Source organism: Halyomorpha halys, unplaced genomic scaffold, assembly GCF_000696795.3.
Source record: "Halyomorpha halys isolate HHAL.00 unplaced genomic scaffold, Hhal_1.1 Scaffold634.1, whole genome shotgun sequence".
NCBI lineage: Eukaryota > Metazoa > Arthropoda > Insecta > Hemiptera > Pentatomidae > Halyomorpha > Halyomorpha halys.
The window spans coordinates 54,894-80,684 of record NW_027109321.1 but is presented as its reverse complement, the minus strand read 5'-3'; the positions used below and the strand labels follow the sequence as shown (position 1 = coordinate 80,684).

Below are 25,791 nucleotides of genomic sequence, written 5' to 3'. Positions count from 1 at the left end.
TATATATATAATGTAAGTAAAACTATATTAACTAAAACAATATATTTATGATGAAAAGAAAATTTACTGACAGATTTATGGCACTAATGGATTTGCATAGGAAAATTTTCCTCGGGATCAATGGCCCGGTGTGCGAACATAAATAGTTGTGCCAGATTTATGCGAAACCGGATTTGGTCCCAAACGTGAATATAATATTTTCCATATTTTAAATAATAATTTCTACTAAACTACGATACCAACTACAAGGCTCCTATAACTACCAGAAACATCACAAACCCGACCTTCCTAAACAACTTTAAATTAGACGTACAAAATGGAACGTTTGAGAAGTTTTTCTTTATTTAAAATCACCTTTTCTTCCTTTAGTGAACATAAAACATATAATATATTGATATTTTTTTGAAAGAGCAGAGATTCAACTTTTCAATACTACCTGTAAGGTATTTGAGTAAAATCTTTTGGAGTTATGAATGTTTACGTGAACGCGGGACATCCACAGGCTAAAAATCTGTCTTGTACGATTAAGCTCAAAAATTTGTATTCATTTATTTACATAAAAAGTCGTATTCAAGTGTCCTAAAAAAGATACTGATTCTCTTTTTTTTAAACCTTTTTTAGCCTACTTTTCTAAAAGCGACCTTCAGGTTTTTGTTATCTTATGCATTTAAACTCATCGAATCCAATTGGTGAGGTATTCCGTATTTTGAACAAAAAAAATAATCGATTGGTATATAATAATATATAAATCACTTCAGAGCAAAAACAAAAAATATATATTAAAAAAAATTGTAATAAAAATTGTATAAAATATTTTTTTTCCTGTCTCCTTGGGCGCATAAGCCCTCGGACACGTTTCTGATATTTTTCGACCTGGTATTGCGAATAAGAAGTTTCATTGAAATCGTTGATTCAACGAGCGTAGCCTCCCCTAGTTAGTTCTGATGATAGATTCATATAACGTAGGCCGTTAAGTCGGTCAAATTGATGCAGTATTGTTTCACCGTGGTTTCCTTCCTTACCGCACCCTCGACTCTCTTCTCGTTTTCTCAACCTTGTTACATACCTGCACTACGTTATTAACAAACATTACGGTTTGGTTTGTTGATTAATTGTTTCTATTAGTTCATTGATACCAAAAACTATTACAAATAGAGTAAGAAAATATGCTACCTGTGATGATATAGTTCTATAGTCTAATTTAAGTTGACCTAGAATCACACAAAAAAATTTCACTGAAATTGCTTTTCTCACGTGCATAATCTCTCCATATAAACCAAATAATAAACAACCATAATAGAAGAACAAATGTAGTGGGAATACGAAGAATAATAATACAGTATACCAATATATTATGTATTTTTTAATCTAACAATTTTTTTTTTTTTTAATTTTGAACTTAACATATTCTATAGATTGAGACGTAGTCTGGAAACTCTTTGTGACAACCCAACTATTGTAGCTTTGTATGATGATGCCCAGTATACTATTACTATCTATAAAATATGTCCAATCGACAACTTTATTTTTGTTAGATGTTCCATAATCAAAACAAAGCAGCGACATGAAAAGTACCTGTGTGTGACTAAAGTTATTAACCAACGTTCTCTCTTGACGGTTCATTTCATTTTAAAGGCATCATTCTTAATATTTCATGAATATAAATTTTTAAAATAATTTAATATTACATACTAATTTATTCTTTATCTATTTTGATGTAATGATGAAATATTTTTTGTTCCATAATAATCCCTCCTAATTTATTCTTCCAATTTACAGAATTTTATTCATTATTCTATGGTAATTGTATTTTTTTTCTTTGACTTTATAAAGGCCTATAGCTTTGGCTGAAACCTTACTGAGTGTTTCTTTCCTACACCTTTCGTTGTTGTTTTGGCAATGAGTAAAATATTTCCAAGAAATTATGTATAATTTTAAATCAACATCGTAGGGTTCATAAGAAAAATTGCTAAGTTGATATTAGCTTAAGTATTGTCATTTTTTAAAATATTGTCCGATGTAGGATTTACACATCCAAAAAGAAAACAATTATACTATAGATTTTACTTTCTAAACCTATTTCGTTAAGGACAGGTAAACCCCACTATGTAGTAAAGGCCAAATCTTCTATACAAGATTTGGTAGAGCTGTTCATCCAGTCACTTCCTGTCGTTTGACATTATCCTAAAAGCTTTCTCCTGGATCTAGAATCGGAGAAGATAGAAGGCAATGCATCTCCAACAATGTTTGAAATTGTTTTCTCTTGCTTGTGTGCAAATACAGTACTGTGATAAAGCTAGATTCAGTTTAAGCTTCCCGAAAGTTTTTTGTAACTATATAGACTTAATTTCTTTATAGAATTTAATATTTTCTATCTTATTACCAACTAATATCACATAATATAACCTTGATGTTTTTAAATTTAAAACATCGACCACCACATTTATGTTTTAAAATGAAACCCAGTTTCAGAGAAAAACAAAATCTCAATACACAGGATACATTTACTACCAAATTATAATAACCAATTGGGGCTTTGGAAAAAAAATATAAATACTTATTTTATGATTTCTATGGTTTCATTATACATTAACCATTTTAAAGTTATACCAATATAAACCAGCTAAAAAAAAAATAATGTTAATGAATTATACTATTATTTCTTAAAAATCAATGTATCTTAATTATATGTAAAATTAAAAATATTCCGAGAAAATCGTATGAATCAAGTATAGTGTATTTGTACTCAGTGTATTAAGAAAGAGAAGGTATTTATTAAAATAAAAAATAATAGCAAAAATAAATCAACTATTTTACACGCCGTAGAACATCTGAAATTATATCTTATACTACTTTACCGGTATTTTTATTTTGAACGATATCGATTTCATAATATTCTGCAGGGTGTAAAACAGACCCTATTCCGGTCATTTTCTGACTTATACTTACCTTAAAATCGGATAAATTCGTTTTGGTGAAATACAAGGTTAAATGCACTTTATATGATTAATGTATGGGGACGCAAAGACTTGTGTTTAGGCTAAAATCAATGCATGTAACTACAGGTTAACTTTATCGATTTTTTCTGCCCATTTTTTAAACAAATATTTTTACAATAGGATGTGAACAATATACGAGAGTTTTCAAAAAAACATCCATGCTAGTTTATAAATTTTATAGACTTCGAAAAGTACAAGACAGGCTATTCTGTGAGGCCCATGGTTGGAGGCCCATCTCTATTGTTGTGTTCCGTTATTTATAATATTACAACTTCAAATTAAAATATAATGTTATTGTTTCCCGGAGCAAGCCATTCCGTATCCAGTAGCTTTTGTATAAGCCTATTTTAAGCAACATAAGCGAATGTAAGGAGAAATAATTCATTAACTTAATAATAATTAAGAGACTTATTCGTTACAAAGTAAGGATTGGTTCTTGTCTTTTTACTGTTTTATTGAAATCAGAAATATTGAAAGATTTTTCTAAATAAGCATACAAATTACTGTTTAAACACAATAAATAACATAATATTAATATAAATCACTTTTCGAAATCTACTTTTAATTTTAATTAAGTGTGAATCACTAAAAAGTTTAATTAAAATTATATCACAATTTTATTCGTGGTTAAAAATTTATATTTAATAAAAAGTTTTAAATTTTGTGTTTTTCTCAATAGTTTTTTCTTTATTTTTCGTAAATTAAAAATATTAAATCAAAACTTAATGACTTCTCTATGAATTAATTATATGATTATTACTGCTCCAAAAATGTATATTATTATCAACAGATGGCCTGAAAAGGAAAATAAATATGTGATAAGGAAAAATAATTTCACGAGATTTTCCAGGTAATGCCTCTGAAACTCAAAATAGTTTTTCTATTTGAATAAAATCCTGATATAGTGGTTTGTGTTCGTTAAATGATACCTTTGGGAAGAAAATTTGATGTTTTCTTTTATGCACTGTCCAAACTCTATTAATTATGATTACTACAAATCACAGTGTTTTTTCCAGATTATCGAAAACAAATTATGAACTAAGTTTATTAATAGAAATTTTTGCATTTATCTTACGGCCAAAAATGAAAGAAAGAAAAATATATATATTACCGTATACACGAGTGATCCAACCGCTAAATAAATTATTTTGTCATCTTTCCATGGTAACACTATATTACTTCAGCAACAAATAAATATGATTAGTAGTAAAATAAGTTAAGCTACTAACTTGTATACATCTCGCCAGGAACGTAGACAAGGGGGTTGGCCGACATGGAGATCCGGAACTTGCCTTCCGGGTCTGACTTCTGCCCGATGACCATTTCTGGAGTCCTGTCGCAGCCATTGGTTGCAGCTGCCATCAGGGCGAACTGCAGAAGGAGTAGCGCCTTGAAAAAGAAACAACCAAAACATTAGATATCGGGTCCCCAATTCATGTTCATAATTATTAAATAATATAAACTAAAAAAAGTATTTTTAAAAAAATTACCAGAATTTTATTAGTTTAGATACAGATATGAATCACTATATATATGTCTATGAATATTGTACCTTAACTGACAAAATTTTAGGGAAGTCATTTAAGTGGACGTACCAGATACTTTAAAGTTTATTTTTCTTTTTTTATTTATTACTATTTACATCTGTATTTACCTAAAAACATATTAAGTAAATTTGATGTAAGGTCAAAATAGTATATAGGCATGTAGAGAAACTACCAATTCGTAGCACTATAATCATATTTCTTACACCAGAAGGTCTCAAAGCCAACTTCTTTTCAGGCGCCTCGGAGGATGTTCGTAATGCTAAATGATTTAATATTATTTATTTTCCCAGAGCTTGGACGATTTAGCAGTAATACTTTGATATTGGCAATTTTTCTTCATGAAGCTCTAACCACCTATTAAAGAGGTTTGATAGCCAATTCATTCAGTAAATTAGATAAAAAAAGCGGGATTAATAAAGAAATTTTCCAAGAGAATAATGAATTGAATTAATAATGCTAGTTAAACTCTCAAATTAGAAAAGAACATTTTCATCATAGATCAGCATACAAAAGATTGGAAAAATCTTGAAAAGGTTTTCAACATATAGTTGATGCTCGTCTTAAGTATATTTTTTAATCCACATATAACAAAATATGATCAACCATGTGTACCGCAACAAAAATACAAGTCAAAACCTCCTTAAAATGTAGGCCACTACAGAAGAAGGAAACAGTGCAGGACCAGAATATATATTCATACTAAAAACCTTAAATGAAATTCAGAAATAGGGATTATGAAAAAAAAAAATGTGTACCATGTACGTCATTTCAAAAGCAATGTGTGCCCCAGCACGTTATAAAATTCATAGACCACTGATTACAACATAATTACAAACTCAAAAACCCCTTAAAATGTAGACAACTACAGAAGAAGGAGACAGTGTGGAAATCAAAATATATATTGGTATATATATTTAAGCCAAAAACAAAAAAATCAGAAATATGGGTTATAAAAAATCATAAATCATGAATATTAGGTTATAGAAATTTTTGTTATTAAGTTATAACAAAAATTGTCAAAAATAAGGGTTATAGACAAAAAAAAAATGCACACTTTCACATTCATGAACACTAATCTGACAGACAGTTTCTTGAATTTCATCTTTGTTATAATCATGGGAAAAAATGAGTACACAAAACATAATATTTATTTATATACTCCACATTGTCCCAACAAAAACATGAGAAACAGAATGTAGCAAAAATAGATAGCTACATAAATTAATAAATAATTAGAGCATTAATGGATACATAATTAAATACAATTTACCGTCTAAAATTAATGTTCAATAAGGTTCAAAATAATAACGTACAAAATGTTTTCATCTACATTTCTTACAGGTGTTTTCAAGGAGTAGGTTTGAAACAACAACGATAGTACAAATTCCACATTTTCATAACATATTCACATGTGAAACTTAACATTTTTTTATCTTACTTTCCAATTTTATTTGTAAACTTGCTAAAAAATGAATATGATGTATTAGCTTCGATGGCTATAAAGCTGCCACAACAACAATCCGTTGTTTGAGAATAGGATCTGCGTCAAGATTCTTTATTGAAATGTAATGGTATTCAAAAAAATTATTTTTTCGTGTATAAAAGCGAAAAAGTTAATATTTGTACCAGAACATGCTTATGAAATTTCCTCATTTTTCTCTAACATTGAATAAAAAAACAAACAAAAATTTTTTAAAATATGCGTATATCAAGAAAAATAAATTTGGTGATGTGTTTGTGAAAGAAGTATATAGAATATGACAGCAATTATACTAGACTCATTTTACACAAATTCTTATTTTTCCTCCAACTTTGAGTCTTATCAGACAAACATCGTTTTTATCAAAGAAAATACATTCAGGGGATGAGTTAGCATTGGATGGTATTTGATCAAATTGAGGAGGGACCATTTGAGTGCTAAGTGGCTAATTGGATACACATTTCGTGAATATTTCTTCAAAATCGAATTAAGTGTTCTCTAACACAAATGTGACTACAAACAAGCCGACAGACAGACAGAAATAAGTTTCCTCCTTGAGGTCTAAATCATAAAATGTAAACTACATTTTTTCATACTTTTTTTACTTGCATGAATAAAATGTTCCCTTATATTTGGTATAGAAAAAAAGAACATTAGGCAGCTTAGCACAAACAAAAGAGGATATGAATAAAAAAAATCAAACAATAGATAAATAAAAATAATAAACTTGAAAGATACTGAATAAAATGACAGGTCTTTAACCCTTCCTTAAGGCCTCTTCACATTGCTGAGGCACCCCTGCCATCATAACACGATATACTGATATACCTCGGATAATATTGTCCTATATTCACATGAAGATTACCTTGAAAGCACTTATCCTTCCAGTTATATCCTCCCTATCGCCCGGTTTACGCATGAGATTATCCCTTTTAGTTTTTATTGAATTCATGTCAGCACAATTTACTAGTCTTTTACTGTATATATTGTAAATAGCATTCTATTTCCCCTAACACTCTATAAATTCAGCATTTATTCCCTCGCTTTTAAAGCACCGTCTAAGTGGGTTATTCAGCACCACATTTTGAACGTTTTTCGATATTTTGCTTTTTTGATGAACTTCACCACTTCACTGGAAACAGAAAAGTCTGAAATTTTTACCTCAGCTTCCTTAGAGTAAAACCAAAAAAAAAGAGCAGTCGGTATTCACCGAGTTGATATCTGTCTATTAATTATTATTTTTTTATACGTACACATGAACGTAGGATGACTTTGTTCCACTTTATAAAATCATAATAAACCCCTGGGATCTATTTCATAATGTTCTGCTCAATAATATTAGTCCATAAGTAAATACACAATACAAGTACTAATATTTTATTTCTCATGATTTGGATAACTATTAATGATATTATAGGAGTTAAAAGTGAACAAGAATAAGACATCTTTATACTAGTCAGTGAAACTGTATCAAGAATAGACTACAGAACTATTATTGCTATAGTTATACTTTATTATCATACTTCAGTATATTCAGTTTATAATTTATTGTGAAATAAGTCCCTAGGGCTCAATAACAGTTGCTATTTAAGGGTATCAGCAGCGATGAAAGAATCAAACATATAACAGTAAAATAAAAGTTTTAAAAAAATTATGAGAAAAAGTGTTAGTTTTTTTCCAACTTAATATACGTGTTCTCGTGAGTCAAAGTAGAATATAAAGCAACAAAAAATATAAATTAAAAATTAAAATCTGTATTAATACAAAACGTGAAGGGCCAAGGGCTTAGTACTATGTAAGGAAATGCTAAAACGTTACTAGACTAACGGTTGTGCAATGAGGTGTTTTGATGAGAATCATGCTCGACCGCCAGATTTTCACCCAATTAACGGTACACAATTTATGAGGCTGGATGGACCCCAGGAGGACTCTAGAACCCACAGGATTGACTCACGGCTACAGTGTAACAGAAAACAAATTTCTGCACAGCCGGATTCGAACCCGGGTCGTTGGAGTTAGTAGCATCCCTAACAAAAAATTTATTTAAAAAAAAAAAAAAATATCCCATATAAATTTAAACAAAAATAAATCCAAACCATATATTTCTGATTGACTTGAAATAAGTTTTTATCAATTTTAAATTAACAATTAAAACTTGAAAGAATGTTGAAAATAAAAAATCTGTAGGATTAAGCACTACACATGGGACATTATTTATTGAAGCTAATTACTACCAATATCTGGTGCCTAGTTATTTAATCAGATTTTGTTTAGTAGAGAACAATGGAGTTAGAAAAGAAAATACTAGAAACCGTTTGTTTATTTTCCAACTGAACTTCGCACAAATTTGAAGGTATAACTCTTTCAAATTTCTTCAAACTTCTTGTCTCATCTTTCCCTCTTAACCATATAGGATTATTCCCTTCCATATTCAACAACACGAACGTTTTGAAATTTTTGGGGCAACATTATCCCTCAAGGGGAAAATCAGTTCACTTTGAAGGAATTATGAATACTTTAATATAAATCCCTAACTTGTTTTAAAGACCATAAATAATATTTATAACAAGTTCATAAAATATATAAGTTTTCTAGTGATCTGCCTTGTTAATATCATCGACTTGCGCTTGTGACTAAAGCATCATTCCTATAAATTTCCACTTATATTTTCATGTTTCACATTAATTGTTTGTGTACTGTAATTTTATGAAATTCACGCTTACGAATTTCAATTTTTCACGAAAATGAATCTCTAGTTCATTTTTAGATTTAATTTTACTGATTCAATAAATTTAAATATACTTCAAGTCGTATGAATTCCCATGGTAAAAAGTCAATTAATAACCCTTAAACTATTTGAATGGTATTGCCATAAATAAGGTTTCCTTAATTGGCACAATACCATAAAAGCTGTTTGCATTCCTGCTGACTTGTTTATGGCATACACAGAATAGCAAACATCATAAAACTTAATTGAATTAATGGCCATAGAAAATGAATCATTTCGAATTTGCATTGAAAATCTTGTTGACCAATTTTACAACTTAGTCCTTCAGTTTTATGCTAACTCAGCCGGATTCATTTGCAAATAATGAACAGCAACTGAAACAGTTGCAAATTATTTAAAAACATTATTACATATTCGTAAGATTAATATATTATAAAAACTTAATATTAAAGTAGTAGTGATTTCATCAATTTTGAATCGTCTAATTTTGAAAAAAAAAAAAATAATAATAATAATGTAAGAAATTCCAACGTCAATAATATAGTTTCTCTGCATAGTTATCTCCATTTTTAAATTTTCAAACAATGCTTTATGTAGGTTTGGAATTTTCAGCGTGGGGTGATGAGGTTCATTGAACTTTCAAAAAGCTAAGGTATGAATCATCTTACCTACATAATATTATATTTCAATTAGATTATCAATCACTTATTTTGTATAATTCCATATTGGTTTGTATACTGTTTCTTTTTAATTTTATGTTTCTCGAAATGATGGTTGTTATCTCTTTTGTGTTATAGTCCTGATGAAGACCTGAAACTCAGCATGAAACGTCATTTGAAATATGGGATAAAAAAAATATTTTTTTGTTTATTTATATTTTTTCTTTGATGACCGTACCTCATCAAACTGAACGTAGTTCAACAATGAATCAATTTTATTTAATCATTAATTTTTCAAAATCTAAATAGACTGTCTACGTCAGTTACGATAAATCACTTTGGCTATTTTATCCCTGTTATCTCTTTTGTTGCCTGTTCTTCTCTCAGTGCAGTCGCTACGATTTCAGCCAGTTGTCTACTCTGGACTAATTGTTTTTCTCTTTATTTTCACTTCCTATAATTCAGCGTGACAATTACGAAGGGTAAAGCGTTAAAGCTAGATTCATTTATAGATTGTGTACAGGCCGGAGGTAAAAAACTTGAATATATTTGCATGTTTGACGCCGATTATCTCATAGCTATATCCTCCAGTGATGTGAGATCAAACCCCACCTTTTGAGTCACTTTTCGAGATTTAATCGAAGGTTATATCTTAAAATTTTTACAATTAGTAAGTTTTTTTTTTTATATATGATTTTTTGTGCATAAATTTTCTTAAGCAAATTTATTAGTCTCATACAGAAATATGTAAATTACTTACATTATACATTATGGTTCATTAAAAAAAAAAATTGAACAAAAACTTAGGGTCATAGGAAAAACAGCTTAAGCGTTACTCTATGTTATTTATAATTCTATAATCCATAGTTCGACATGTACGGGTTGGTGTGTGTTTTGATGAAATGTTTTGAGACTAAAATGGATAAAATTTTATTTATTTAAACAATATTAACCACAATCAAGAAAGTGTTAAGATTATAAATAAATTAATGATAATATTTTTAGCAATCATTAACAAAAAATAATCAGATTTTTACCAAAAGCATTTCAATTCGGAGGAAACTGATGAATAAATTAAATAAATTGTAACTATTTGACAAAATAGAACAACACTGTTCCATTTATTATATTATTATCTGTATCGTAATATCCAAGTAAAAGTGAAATAACTACTCCGTGATATCACATAGAATGTATATTTTACCGATATATTTTTTTTTATTCAAAGCCCCACGGGTACTCGTGCTTGCAATTTTATTGTACGTTACAATAATTAATATTTTATCTCGGATTTTTATCATCTGTGGCAGACACGGAATTCTTTTTCGGGAGATAAAGTTAGGATTTAATAAGAAGAAGGCAATTTGTTCTCGAAATAACTACTACTTAAAATATATTGGAATCACTACAAAAGTAACAGCTCCAAATAAGTATCGGCACTGAGGGTGCAAGGCAGTTTCTCCTCCCCTCTAATATTTTATGAAGGGGCTAGAGAGCACATATTTCATTGGTATTTACTAAGGAAACACCCATTAAAAAAAAATTAAATAAATAGTACAGACAATAATTAGAGCTCATTAGACCCAAAATAACACAATTTAATCAATAATGGTAAATCTGCCAGAAAGTGATTTAATAAAAGAATTTTAAATGTCTTCCACTAATTTCTAACTTTATGTTGCAAAATAACTCACTGAATATAATATGCGTTTTATGTACTGTCAAACTTCCATTAACGGACAACCCTTAGTAAAGAAACCAAAAATGTATGTATTGAGGTTCAAATCTTTTCCGTAAATTCTTCAGTCCGTATGCGGACACCAATTTTGTTCCCCGTCATTAGTTCTCACTCCTCCATAATTGACACAATTCATAAAATATAAATGTACAAACTCACAATTCTAGAATTGATGGGACTACAAGACATTTAGTCATAGAGTTGCCACCATTGAGTCTATGAATATATCAGTGTGTGCCAGAAACATTTATATGGTCGTCTATTTTTACATTTTTACAGCAACGGCACGGGTTAAAATTCGTCATAATGTCCACCAAGTTTCAATTTTTTGTCATACAGCTAGCGTATGTGTCCCACAGAAAAATGGATATTTTTTGATAAAATGTTCCTAAAACGATACTATGATTTTTTTTCTGTGAACAGTATAAAATCGTATTATTACTTTGGGTAGGACTTACGAGGTATTGCATATTTTACAAATATGTTCCTTTTATATGTTCCTTACCCCTTCTTAAAAGACACCTTTATAAAGCGGATAAAATCATCTTCCCCCTGGGTGTACGTAATAAAGAAGTTTCACAGTAACACTATTATCATGTAATTATAATGCCATCTCCTCATACTTTCTAAGTGCTGGTGCCTAGTGATTATTACTCAAAATACAAATTAAATACTCAAAAAATGAAATATTAATCGAAATACAAACTTTTTTTGGCAGGTATGAAAATCTTATTTTTTCATACATTTAGGAGATGGGGTATATGTTTTTAATCCCACTCCACCCAAGCATACGCCAAGGTTTATCATTCATAGTCCCACGTGACATTATTAGTGTTTCACATTCTGAATAATGTACTAAATATTAAACTGTAAGTAGAGGAGTACATCTTTATAGTTTTGTAATGTATATTATATATTCAACAATTCTTTTGATGTAGTAAAACAGAGAGAGAGGGAGAGGGGGGTCTAAGCATTTTAGGTTGCTTTGTGACCCCCTTCTCTAATATTCCACCAGTCTTCTACTCTCCCCCCCCCCAACCTGATAGCATCCAATATTAAGGAGCCATCCAACCCTTCAGTAGCTTGTTCCATTTGTCCCTAGCGGAATAGTCTAAGAAATTTCGTTCGGGGCCAGCGGTTTGATTACTTCCTTTTGTCGGGATAAGGTTTTTCCATTAACGTGCCCCTTTCTACAACCTGAAATCGTATCTCAATCTCTCTTTTCGGATCCAACATTATATTTTAATCAGTTTTACAGTTAAGATAGAACGCATTTTTTTCTTCAATATATAATTTATAAAGGCATATGTTTTAACCATATTATTAGCAAATACTAATATGTTTAAAAAAAATCTACTAATGCATTTAACAAATAAAACAACTCGAACTAACATTGTTTTTAATATCGTTTTTGTTTAAAACCTCAATACTCTAAGATAATCAACATCTATGCTTGATGGTCCTCTTTACTATTAATCATAGTTTGTTGTAAAATCCTTGTTTAATATTTGTTAAATATTTTCTTTATATATTTACTTTTACTTAAATACTTTCAATCCTTCGAGATTGGTTTTATTGTTTAAATAAAATAATATGTATCCAAGTAAAGTATTATGCACTCTTTATTATTTCATTAAATGTCCAAAGTTTTGGCCAATCTTTTTTTTTTTAATAATATATTTATTGTTATTTACAACTGTAGACACATATCAAGTAAATTTGCTATAAGTGATATTATGACATGATACAAAAAATGTGGAGAATCTACCCATTGCTAGAACTCCAAAAACTTTTCTAAAGGAGAAGATCTCGATCCCATCTTCTTTTCAGACGCCTAGGAGGATTATTAGGTAATGAAGAAGAAGCCAGGTTTGGAAAAACCAGTTAGTTTGGGTGGTTGGGAAGTTTATCATGGAAGGATTGGTATCTGCTTCTGGCCAAATCGGCAACATATGGGACATTGAGGTCCTGATGGATGATTTGATTTGTGACAAAGTGAGGAACATTAAGGATTTTACGAAGGATTTTGGACTGACTCTAAGGGTTGGATTCGGGAGGAATTCGATGGTTTAGTGGAGCCCCATAGCTCAACTCGATATGTCCAGATAGGTCTTATAACAGTCATGTAGATCAGTCTTTTGTAATGGATTGGAATTTTGGACTGTTTGTCTAGTAAATGCTGTAATAGACGGAATCGATGAGCAGTTTCCAGTCTTTTCAGTCTTGTATGAGGATTCCAAGTCCGTCGTTTGTCGAGATGTAGTCCTAAGTAACGGATCTGTTTTGCAGGAATAAGTGGGGTATTATTAAAAGATACTGTGGGGAAGGAGGTCATTGGTTTACAACGAAGGGTAAATGTGATTTGGTGGAATTTATTTTAATCCTCCAGTTTTGGCACCATTCTTCAAGGGTGGTGAAGCTGTATTGGAGTGTTTGGGATACAATGCAAGGATCATTGTTCACTGACAATAAACATGTGTCATCGGCATACGTGGTGAGGATAGTGTTAGGATGTCAGCTGTACAAACTGTTTAACGGATAGGACCTTGAAATGTAATTTGCCTGAAATAAACTGTCGGAGAGATAAGAGCGGATAATGAGGAAATATGTAGCAGATAGGAGTTTTCGATCCAAAGCCTGTTCTACATCAAGAAAGACTCACGAGCAGTACATTTCGCGCTCCAATGAAGACAAAATCATCAACCACACGATGACATTGCTGGATTGTGCAGTGCAGTGCAGGAATCCACACTGGTGATCTGGCATTATGTGGTTGAAATCAAGGATGGGGTACAGGTGTTTCAAGATAAGTTTCTCGAGGATTTTGCCCATGATAAGAATGGACAGTAGGAGGATGGACATACTGGCGGCTTTTAAGGTTTGGGACTCATTTTGATTATGAATAATTTCCATCGGCAAGGAAAATATGTGGATCTGAGTACAGTATTGTAGTTGTAGGGGAGGAATAGAACAGATTTTCGAGGAAAATTTAATCAGCTGGACCGATTTTGTCCCTTATTTAATTTTAAACATTCAGTTACAGATTAACTTAACACTATCATCATCTTATAACAGATTTAATAAATGTTCTTCATTTATAAGGTGTATTGTTTTATATTATATATTTATGTGTGGAAAATCCTTCTTATAATTTCTGTAATTTGGGGCTTTTCCTTCATCTTAGGATAGTTCAACTTATGAACTATCCTTCCAGTAGTTACATAGTATTTTAATATGGATATATAATGCTATCTAACTGCTTGAAAGATGGTTCATTCTGAGAATGGGAGAAGAGCCCCAAAACATAAATAGGGACCAGAATATTTGTAACAAACAAATTATAAGTAGGCCTACATTAATAAAAAATAAGCAAGATGTTATATTTTACTTTTTTAAGCAAATCAGTATTTAAAAAAAAAAATCATAACCATAGGATGTATATATGGGCATATTTTATTAAGTCTATCTATTTCATGTTAATTTTTAATTCATTTAAATTAACATGTTTAAATGAATTTTTAATTCATTTAAATTAACATGTTTAAATGAATTTTTAATTCATTTAAATTCAGTCAGTTATATAAATAATAGTATGTTTATATCTAATAATATTCTATCTAATCAGATTGGACATTGATAAACATTCTATAGCTAATTATATTAGCTGCTAATTATACTGTATTATTCATTATAATGTATTATTTATCGAAAAGGTACTAGTTCAAATATACATTGGGCTGGATCTAAATTCAAATAATTAAATTGCAGGTAGTTCATCTATATAACTTGTAATAAATCATTCATTCAATCCTTTATTATTATATTGAAAAATCAGCCAAGTCCATTTTAAATTATTTTTTCTTTTATTTAGGAATTTTTAAAATAAAATAAATCAGAAATGTCTTCCAAAAACATTTAAATCTTTCTCTTTTTGAGAAACTCCTTTCATCTCGTGAAAATTCTCAACAAAAACTACTAATTAAATAAATACAAATTTAAAATGTTCTTTACTAGTAGGGTGCGAGAAAACACCAGTAGGCAGCTTAGTATGTGTGGGTAGCATAGCATAATAACACCTGGGTGTTATGCTTGACAGATAACTGACACTAGCTCGCCACTGCAATAAGATCAAGCAGGTCATGACCAAGTTTTACAGGCTTAATCACCTGTTAACTTCTGTTAATCTTTCTTTCCACCTCATATTAATGTTTTACCAGAGTGTGCTGAAGCCAACCCTACTCTACGGAGCACCTATGCTGACCAACATAGCACCTTCAGCGGCCAAGAGGCTCCAACAGTTTCAGTGCGGTTTAATTAGACATATCATAAGACTAAGTATTTCTTCAAAGAGCAAAGACTGACCACGTACATAGGACTCTGGAACTACCAATTTTGATATAATTTATCACGATAAAGCATATAAAATTGTTTTTTTTTTTTTTGTTGTTGTTTGTTGTTTGTTTGTTGTACCTCCAGTACTGTATGAACCCTTTATTCAGGTCAGGTCAGTGACACCGACAAGACGGGCACAAAGCTGGCAAACTCACATAAACAGTCTCCGACACGACTGAGGACTACTAACTTACTGACTTCATTAGGAAATATGGTAAGCCCATCATCTGACAGTAGATTCAATCTTTTCCAATTTACAGTCCAATCCCTTTCTTTATTCTCCTTTTATAATGCATTTGCACTACAGTCAAAGAGATCTCACCTATTATTGTTACCTACCCCTCATATATCAAAACCAAAATCAAGGGTTAAGAAGAAAAAAAAATGTACTTTACTGTTTTTAGAAATTACATCTATTATCATCCATTCATCTTAGATGCTTATGTTAAAAACTAAAATTAATATTAAGCATAATTATATTCAAGCCTACAAAGTGTTTGATAGTTTAACTTTTCCTGCACACGAAAGTAACAATTGAAGTATTCCGTCGATTAGAAAATTCAAATACCATAGTTATATAAACTTATCAAGTTATATAAAACAAAAAAAAAAATTCTTCGGAATATCACTCAGTTAAATTCTCCACTATTTTCTTAAAAAGCATATATATCTTTTGTGTGTCCAATTATGTTTTTTAGAAATGCAGCTTCTTCTTCAGGTTTTTTTTCGTAGTTCTTGTTCCCTTTCTCTCCTATATGTGCTGGGGTTCTTCTTGAGCTTTCCATGATTAACAGTGTCTTTCTCTTTTCATTTTCATGAGGTTGAGGTATTTCTGTATGGATCCGCGATTTGTTTCTAGCCTTACTATTGTTAATACGTCTTTTCAGTTGGGGCGAAACTAAACTACAAGGCTTACTGCTGGCTGAACCTGATATTAATCTTTTCCTTTTATTTAAAATTCCCTGCCATAGGAATCCTGCTATTCTTTAGTCGCTATCAGAACCTTATGTTTTCCTTTTACAATTTGTCTTATGCGTGCAGTTCTTTTATCAGCGTTGTTTCAGGACAAATCTATGCTGCATCGCACAGAGTGGATTTTGTACCTAATGTGCAGGTAATTAAATTATGAATAATTCCTAATGATATAATTCTGTTTCTGTAAATTGCCTTTAATAATTTGCAGCAGACTGGGTCTGTGAGGACAACTTATGCCGATAATAAATCATTTGTTTTTCAATTAAATATAATCAAATCTACCAAATATTTGCCCACATTAATTTAACATCTTAAAAACGAACAATGTAATATTAAAATTAACATAAATTCCATTCGATTATGTTTTGCCATATGCCTCTTGATCAATACCAGATCTTTAATTCCTGCTTAGCAATGCAACACAGCAGGAACATGGCCCGAGGAAACTCCACAACACTGATGAGAATTTGAATAGTGTTATTATCAATTATACTGAAAATGTAAACACTTTTTTATCAACACAAGTTTTATCAAGTTTTTTATCAGTCAATATTAGATTAAAAATAATAAAGAAACGATCAATTAATTTATTTTCAATGTTGAAATTTGAAAACAATTTGAAGATCTAATATAATATATTCAAGATTCTACTAACATCACCCTTATTTCAATTTTGATTTTTGAGAATTTCAAAATGCTCCTTTGTATATCTTAATTGGTGAATAAAGTTTCTTCAGGTAGTGAAGTTAACTTCAAGCCTCTTTCAGTTCCACAATGATATTCAAGATTCCATAAGAGTCCATCATAATTATTTTAATATCCAAGGCCCGTCTGGAATACTCAACATGACTTTAAACTCTATCAAGGGGGGTATAATTAAAATATATGGTGAATTTACACTTTGAACGTCCCAGAAACCTTCAAATTCAGTACTTCTAGCAACGTAATCAAAACTTTAAACCCTTCGTACTCTGAATGGCTGTCAAATATTTCAACTTGAGTGTGCGGATCCAGTTCCGATTTGTTAGTATACTTTGTTATTAAACATTACGTGATACACAAAACTTTTGTAGCTGTCAAAGTTTCAACACCATTATCCTTATTCCCTTATCTTTCCGCATTAAATTTTAATAATACTCAGTAATTCTCGAATTCCGAAACTTCTCCCACCGCAAGAACCTCCTAAAATGTAAACTGGAAGCTAAAGGAGAAATGAAATTATTGAGTTTCCGTTAATATTAATACTTTTATATTTCTAAAGCAAAACAGAGCTTGTCATCAATAGCGCCGATTTTTAGATGAATCTTTTGGCTGCTTGTATACAGGGCAAACCCAAGGTCAAGTAGTAAGGGAAAAAATAGCAATAACTTATTTTTTTTTGCCAGCCGGAAAAAAATAAATTGTTATTAGTATTTTTTTATTTAATTCACCGTCTCCTTAAAAAAAACTAAAAATATTGTCAACAGCGTAAACGTATAAGATAACTTCTATTATAATGATAAAGTATGGTAGAATGTAAAAACTATGTAAAAAATTATATAAAAAGAGCAAAGTAAATCAAAGAGAATGTACAGAGATCAATATAGATGAAAGATGGAACACAGAATAAATATTAAACGTGTGGACTAATAGCAAATAGAATTATAGACATAAGAAAAATAAAAGCATACATAATAGAAACAAAGAGACAAATAATTAAGGAAATAAGCCAAGATCCAATAAAACAACAGATAAAAACTAAACTAATAAATAGAAAGTAATTATAATGCAATAAATATAAATACAAGGTATAAATATGAGATAATACTGTTTAATCTAAAATGGGAATATTTTTTGTAATATATTACAGTTAGAAATATTTTTCATTAGTCAAGTTATTATTCTAAATTAAGCACCCTTGTTCATTCATTTTCGTTTTCATTGCCTAGCACCAGTTAGACTAGAAAGAAACTGAAAAAATATTTAGGTCATAATCTTTTTAGAGGGCGCCCTTCAATTAGTCACAGATTTGGATGATATTTGATACGTAGTTATGGTCCATGATTATTTATTTCTTTCTGTTTTATTTTCTCTTTCGAGGTCAACATACAATACAATGTACGTAGTATTTAATTTATTTATTGAACGTTTGGGGGATAATTTGTCTCCCTCCTCAGAACCTAATTTTCTCTAGTACTAAAATACAGAATCTGCTAATTTGTAATTTTTTCCATTGCTAATTTCTCATTTGTTCTAGGAACAGACGATACACTAAATTAGATGCTAAGGAGGGAGACACAGCGTCCCCGAAACGATCAGTACATATATTTTTTTTAAAAATATTTTTATTGAAATTTACAACTATACATTTATATAAATACGTCCAGTAAATTTGATGTTGGTTTTTAATAGAGTGATATAGGCGTGTAGTAGTAATTAGGCGTGTAGAGAAACTACCCATTGGTAGCACTCTAATGACTTTTTACATTAGCAGGTCTCGTGGCCATCTTTTTTTCAGGCACCTCGGAGGACTTTCAGGAATGGAAGAGGAAGCAAGGTTAAAAACTAGTGGGTTTGGGTGGTTTAGGAGTTTGTAATGGAAAGAATGGTATTTGGTTCGGGCTAGATCGGTTACATTGGTTGTATCGAACAGTAAGTTCTTTATGAATGACTTTATTAGTGAAAAATTAAGGAGAATTGAGGATTTTACGAAGGATTTTGGATTGTATGCATTTGATATGGGAGGAATTTGATGTTTCGGTAGAGCCCCAGGGCTCAATTACATATGTCTAAATTAGTTTGATTATCATATTATATAATAATGTTATGTAGTGAATGGGAAGTTTAGAGGATTTGTAAAGTAGGTGTTATAGATATCAAAATTTCCGAGCAGTTCTTTGTCGCTTTAGTCTTGTATGTTGGAATCCACATACAAGACTAAAGCTTGTATGTGGATTCCAACTAAGTCTCTTGTCAAGATGGAGTCCTAAGTATCGAATCTGTTCAACATTTATATAATATAAAACGGATTGATGAGATTCCTAGTATATTAATATTTAATTTTTCTTATATAAAATTATCCACAACAAATACACAAACCATTTATGGTAGTGTATTTGTTGTGGATAATCTTATATAAGAAAATTATTATGTTGTATTAATGATTTTAAATTTAATAAAAAAAAAAATAGGCTTTTAACTTATAATAAAGGAAATGACCTGGGTAGAATAGCCTGCAAAAGTAACTTTAAATTAATGTGAGTAAGAAATTATAATTGAAGATGTCCTTGAGGATGGCTAAAATGGCCGAAACGTTGGACTGGTGAAAAATAAAAGTGTTGAGACAAAAAAAGATACAAATTTTTGATTTATTTAATAAATAATTACTTTGTCTCAAGAAATTGAAATAATATAATTAAATAAATAATATCTTCAACTAATTGAAAACAAAATTTTCTTAACTGAAGAGTGATTTAAAGGTTTAGTGGACCCTAGTGTATAAATTAAATACAGTTTCTTGTGTTCTATTTTTTTACAACAAAATAAATTATTTTTGTGTTGTATAAATATTATATTGCTGTAAACCCCTTTTTTTCCTAATCTGAACATGCTAAGAAATTTATTTTATTCTGAAATAAGTTGTTTCCTGCTAACATTTTTTTTTTTTTTTACGAACAGTAAACCATAAATATGATATTTTTTTTATTATGATGTAAATTTAATTAAAAATAAATTCACATCATTACCTATGGTGTACCTGAATCAACAAAGAGGGATTTCCTCCGGAGCTAATGAGACCGAAGGATCGATTCACCCCCTAATGTTCTACAGGGTTGAATAACAATAAATCTGACTAAAAAAGCAGTAATTCCTTCCCCAATAGAGTTTCTTAATGTATTTTAGACCATAAATCTCATCCTTACAGGCCCGAACCTTCGTTCGAAAATAATTTCCTACTTTAGATAGCAAATAAATTACTTTTCTTTTGCCCGCTCATGGAATAAGCAAATCATTATAAATATCTAATGGTAATGAGGTATTCTTTCTTTTTTAATAATTTCTTTTGTTGCTCTTAAAATTTCATGATACAAATAATCCAAAAAAATCTATTTTAAAAATGCTTTCGTACAAGGCTTTTCTCCAAAATTCGATTTTTCACCAAATTTATAGATCATATCAGAATGGTACTTGGGACTGGCCATGACATCTGTCACTTCATTTTTAAATAGCGGACGATTAGACGTTTTTGAATCACTATTCCAATCCTTAAAAAAAAAAATAATAATAATAATATCTCCTTAACGATGTACCAATTTCGTTGTTAATTTCTTTCTTTTTTAAAATATAAAATATTTTAAAAGCCTACCCCCTTCGGTTCTAATCTAAAGAACAATTAAAGAAGAGCACATCGTCAAAAATATAATTATGATCATTTACTTGTAATTAGATTAATCAGCGGCTTTTTGCACTATAGTTTTTGCATAATTACTTCTAGAAAGTAGAATGTAATGTGTTCAAAAAGTTGTCAATGCTTTGTTCTTTGAAAAATAATAAAATGTAATTAATAACTCTTAAGACTTGGTGAAGTAAGTAAATAAATAATCCTAAATTCATTCACCATAAAGCTAATACGATCATGTTATTAACTATTTATGGATGAAGCTGAATATAAGTAATATCTAATAAATAACATTGTGGAATTTAGGCGAACTTGGTGGAAAATTAAACGAGTAAGCCTTAGTTTTATGTTTTTATTCCATAGTGGAAGAATACCTTCAAAGTATTAAAGAAATTAATACAATATAATATATTGTAATTGAATTGAATCCTCAAAGTTATACCTTGTGGAATCGCATACCACAATATATTATTAACCATCAAAACGTAATATCACGGAAATTAAAATAGGCTAGCGTGTTAAGTTGGAGGGAGGATTAGGATCGAATCACTAACGGAAATCAGTGCCATACCAACGTTATCTCGCTGGATATTTCATTTATTTATCCTATCCTATATAGAGATCCGAGATACGCTTCGAATTCTTAATTTGGCATTTCCACTGAATTTTGATGAGGAAAGTTAGAATAAAATACTTATATTGAATCGCAGCAAAAATTAATTATGTACCAAACATCAATTAACGTACATAACAAACGAGATAATCAAGTATAACATGGAGTGAATTTAATTATATTTGAGTCCTGTGTAAAATTCTCAAAAATATAAAAGAGTTAATGCGATGAGCCTAATGAAAAATCCTTCTACGCCCCCGTATGAAGTCCAAACTTCAAATAACGGGGATGGCACAGGCAGTTCCAGCTGTTTAGAAATAATGAGGACCAATTACTCATACCCCGAATTAAAACATCACAACATAAAAAAATTATAAGGCAGTTTCATCAATCTGCGCCTGGGGGGATTAAGGTTTTTCAACTTTAATTAACAATTTCGTGGGGTAGAGGGCTGAGGGAATTCGGTTCAAATGCAATGATGACAAACTAAATAACCTCTTACGCATTTAGGCGCAGCTGGACCCCTAATGACTACGAACGCTTGCTAATAATTGAGAGGAAACAAATAATTGAGAGAAAAAAATAATTGCTAGAAAAAAAAGAAGTACCTCACATTAGTCTAAGAGCAAAACGTTTTCCTTCACAATCAATACTCGTCTACAAATATAAATACTACAAATACTAAATAGAAATATTTTCTTTTCTTTTATTTCATTCAATTTTTTTTCTTTCTTCATCAACTTAAATATTTCATCACATTTAACAATTTTATTTCATTAACTTGACAATTTTCTCACTCTCAGACCTCCCCTTTCCAGTGATCCACTATCCATGTTCGATCCGTTAAACAAATTTATCATTAGACAGCAATGTAAAGTCAAACCAAAGACATAATAGTCATCGCAGTTGATCAGTTTATACAGAGAAACATAACAATTTAAACAAAATAAATATATTTATTTATGAAAAAATAAAACAAAAAGTTAGTTACTTCAATACTTCAATGAATAGATAAGTTAAAAGAAATAATTAAATGAATATATAACCTGTACTTTTAAAAAGTAGGAGGAATGATTATAATGGATGAGGCAAGCTAACAGAAAAAGTGAAGCCAAAGAAAATCTGGGATTCCAGAGGCATGGCAGAGGAGTATAGGAGCCAATCACCGACTGCCTCAAAACTTGAGCTCTGAGGGCGTTTCCGCTTTTTGGTTTCACTTTTGCTTTAAGGAGAGTTGGGCATTTCTCCCCTTCCCGTGGATAATAAAGCGTTTACTGGATTTCAATTAGTTATTTTTAAAGCCTATGTGATAAATATTCTTCTTTATAGACTTAATGGTAAATTAATAATTAGTGTGGTCCAAAAAGAGTATGGACTCATTTCCTGTCCTTATTTTTTTCGCAATTCCAACGAAACTAGCCCCAGGAATTATAATACTTTGATATTAAATGACAAAAGATAACTTAGAGATGCGTAGGTTTCAAAAAGATTTCTTTCAACCTTCATACGCAGAGTTATTTTTTTAGAACTAAATTTATAAATGAGTATTTGTGTTAACAGTATATATAATTGTTTCAAAACATTTTTAAATGGCTCATTAATGATAGAAGTCTTGTAAACATGAGAAAGCATCGTAGCTTGAATTCCCTTTTTAAACATTCCCCATCATTCTCATGTAGACAACAGGGTACTGAGGCTGTCAACCAGATTTCCTCTTTTATGTTTATTTCCACCCCTTCGAACTAAAGAAGGATAATACTTAATACATAATGAATAATATGCTATGAAGACAGAAAAATTAGATGATGAACTTCTAAATGAACGCGAAAAATGGCAATACCCCAGTTGTCAGACATCAAAATTAAAGTAACTCAGATATTGGTCCGTTATCAGTATCGCCGACGGATTATTTGTCCCGATAGGATCGTACTATTGAACCACATTCTGGCTCCGATATCAAGATCAGAGGTTATCCCATATCTCCCCTCAGGATATCGGCTGCTTAGGCAGCGAGATTACTTCTAGAGCTGCAATACGTATTCATAACAAATATAGCAAAGTCTCCTGGAAACTATTCAACTGTAAAAGGTTTGATAAGTATTATTATTTTTATAGCACCTAATCAGAGTCCTTTTTTTTGAAATAATAAATGAATAAAGTGTTCTTTACAAATGATTTTTACAAAAAATTAGTTAAAACAAAAAGATAATAGAGATATATATCTTAATTTAACTTAGTGTCCAGAGAGGATAAAAAATGAAAATAATCTTAACAAAATCAAAATATAATGTATTATGCTGATAAAAGTCAGCGATATTAGAAAAAACCATTAGCATGTTCTTTTCACAGTGAAGAGAAAGCTCGAAGGATAAAGGAAAAACTCGGTACTTCCAGATCTCGTTTTAAACTCCTAATACGATCATTAAAATGAGAAGTCAGAAGGCTGATGCAGTAGGTCTTCGATCATTCCAGTCCATTCCTTAGAATTTTTGCAATCAATACTCTGATTACTCTAACGAGCCAGATTACAACATAGAGTACTGGACTATACCCCCTCATACAAGACGATTTCTTTCAGCTAGTAACCAAACAAAGCCACCTATATTAGAAGGAGTTTCTATACGGGTGGAAAAATGTAGTTGGCCCAGCCCAATTTAATCTTTACTAAAGAAGACCTGCTCACGGGAGGCCACCGAACAGAAGATGCGCAGAGGAAGAAGTCAAACGGAAACTTGAACACTGTTTTATTAGCAGGAGCTGGATGCATACATACATCGTACAGCTAAAAACAAAAACTATCGAACTGTCATTTTTTAAGAGATTAATAACCTTTAAAAATACGCGTAATTATTAGCTGCATATTCATTAATTTTGCGTATTGTTTACTAAAAAACGTTTCCCATGTTTTTTACTATAAGTGAATATCGAAATACTTTAACAATTTTCATTGATTAAAAAAAAAAAGATATTAAAATATTATGCCATCAAGTAGCGAAAGTGTACATCAAATTGTAGAATTTATAAAATACAACAAACACCAAATGAGGCAAGGGAGCAAAAATAATATTTGTTTAAAAGCATGATATCGGTCTCGATCAAACATTTGATCATGTGCAAAAAAAAAAAGGTCACAAACCATAGGAACTTGTTTTAATTTGATCAATCAAATAATTTGTTAAAAGTTCGAATTGCTATTATCTTTTTATTATGTATTTCAGACTTTCGCTACTAAGATTTACAGCACAATATTTCTTATAATATTCCATGCGATATATCTTATAATATTCTGCATGTATTTTCTAAAATTTTTAACCATTTTATACAGTTTTATGTTTTTTTCTCACAACGATCAATAATCATTTAAATGTGTTAATGCTGCGTACTAGAACTGAAAGAAGTGATGTGAGAAATATACTCGTAGGTCCATTTCAATTTTCGGTTGATGTTTAATATGTATTTGTTAATATTACACACACTTTGTAGGATCCATTTATCCACTTGACTGTCTGCTATTCAGAATAAAAAATACATTTATAATAGATTCTTTATTTTGAAAGAAAAAAATACAATATGAAAGAAAACAACTGAAGATTGGTTTAATAAAGGCAAAGCACTAACGTTTTCAGTTTTTAGAACGACAAAAATAGATCGAAATATTATTTTTTCTAATGCATGATACCTACTGTGGCTATGAAGGGCCATAATACTAGAGAGGCGATATGGTAGCAGTCAAACTGTGTTAAGCAACTGCTTTAAGTAGCACTTTAGCTGACAGCAGAGGGAGCTCATTGCCCCCCCAAGCCGAATATAAATGGCTCTAATGTCAACCTAGTTGATTCTCAACTCCTCAGAACCCAAACTATAGGGGTATTCTACTTTCTGCATTTTATATTAAAAAAAGAAATGCAACCAAACAAATAAAATAAAGGTGTTCTTGGTTATTTTATAACAAAATAGTTAGAATTTAGCATTTTCATAACAAATAGAAACCCGAACTAATTCAAATCAGCAATCTGAGATAAACCATAGTTACAAATCAATATACATGAAAAAAATCTGATCCGGCAAACATATAACATAAATTATGTTAAAGCCTGTTAAATGGAAAAACTCATGTTAAATCGAAAAAAATTGCCTTCTTTTACCGTGGTTTATTTGGCATGGCTGAGAGTCTGTTACTTGGTCTGTTAAATGGAGAATGACGTCACACAATAGACCAGTTGAGATCGCCGCCATTTTTGTTGTTGTTACAGCTCAGTTCTTTCGTGTGTTTGTGGTATTC

At 30.5% G+C, this 25,791-nt stretch overlaps 1 protein-coding gene across 2 annotated transcripts in view; it reads right to left on the bottom strand.

The window, feature by feature from the left end:
* Window positions 1-25,791, bottom strand: part of LOC106684967 (spondin-1) — a gene marked incomplete in the record, with an annotated part of 221,736 nt that overhangs the window by 185,303 nt on the left and 10,642 nt on the right. For both annotated transcript variants that reach the window (XM_067047519.1, XM_067047520.1), the window contains 1 exon segment: window positions 4,229-4,388. In XM_067047519.1, the coding sequence (XP_066903620.1) occupies window positions 4,229-4,388 (160 nt within the window).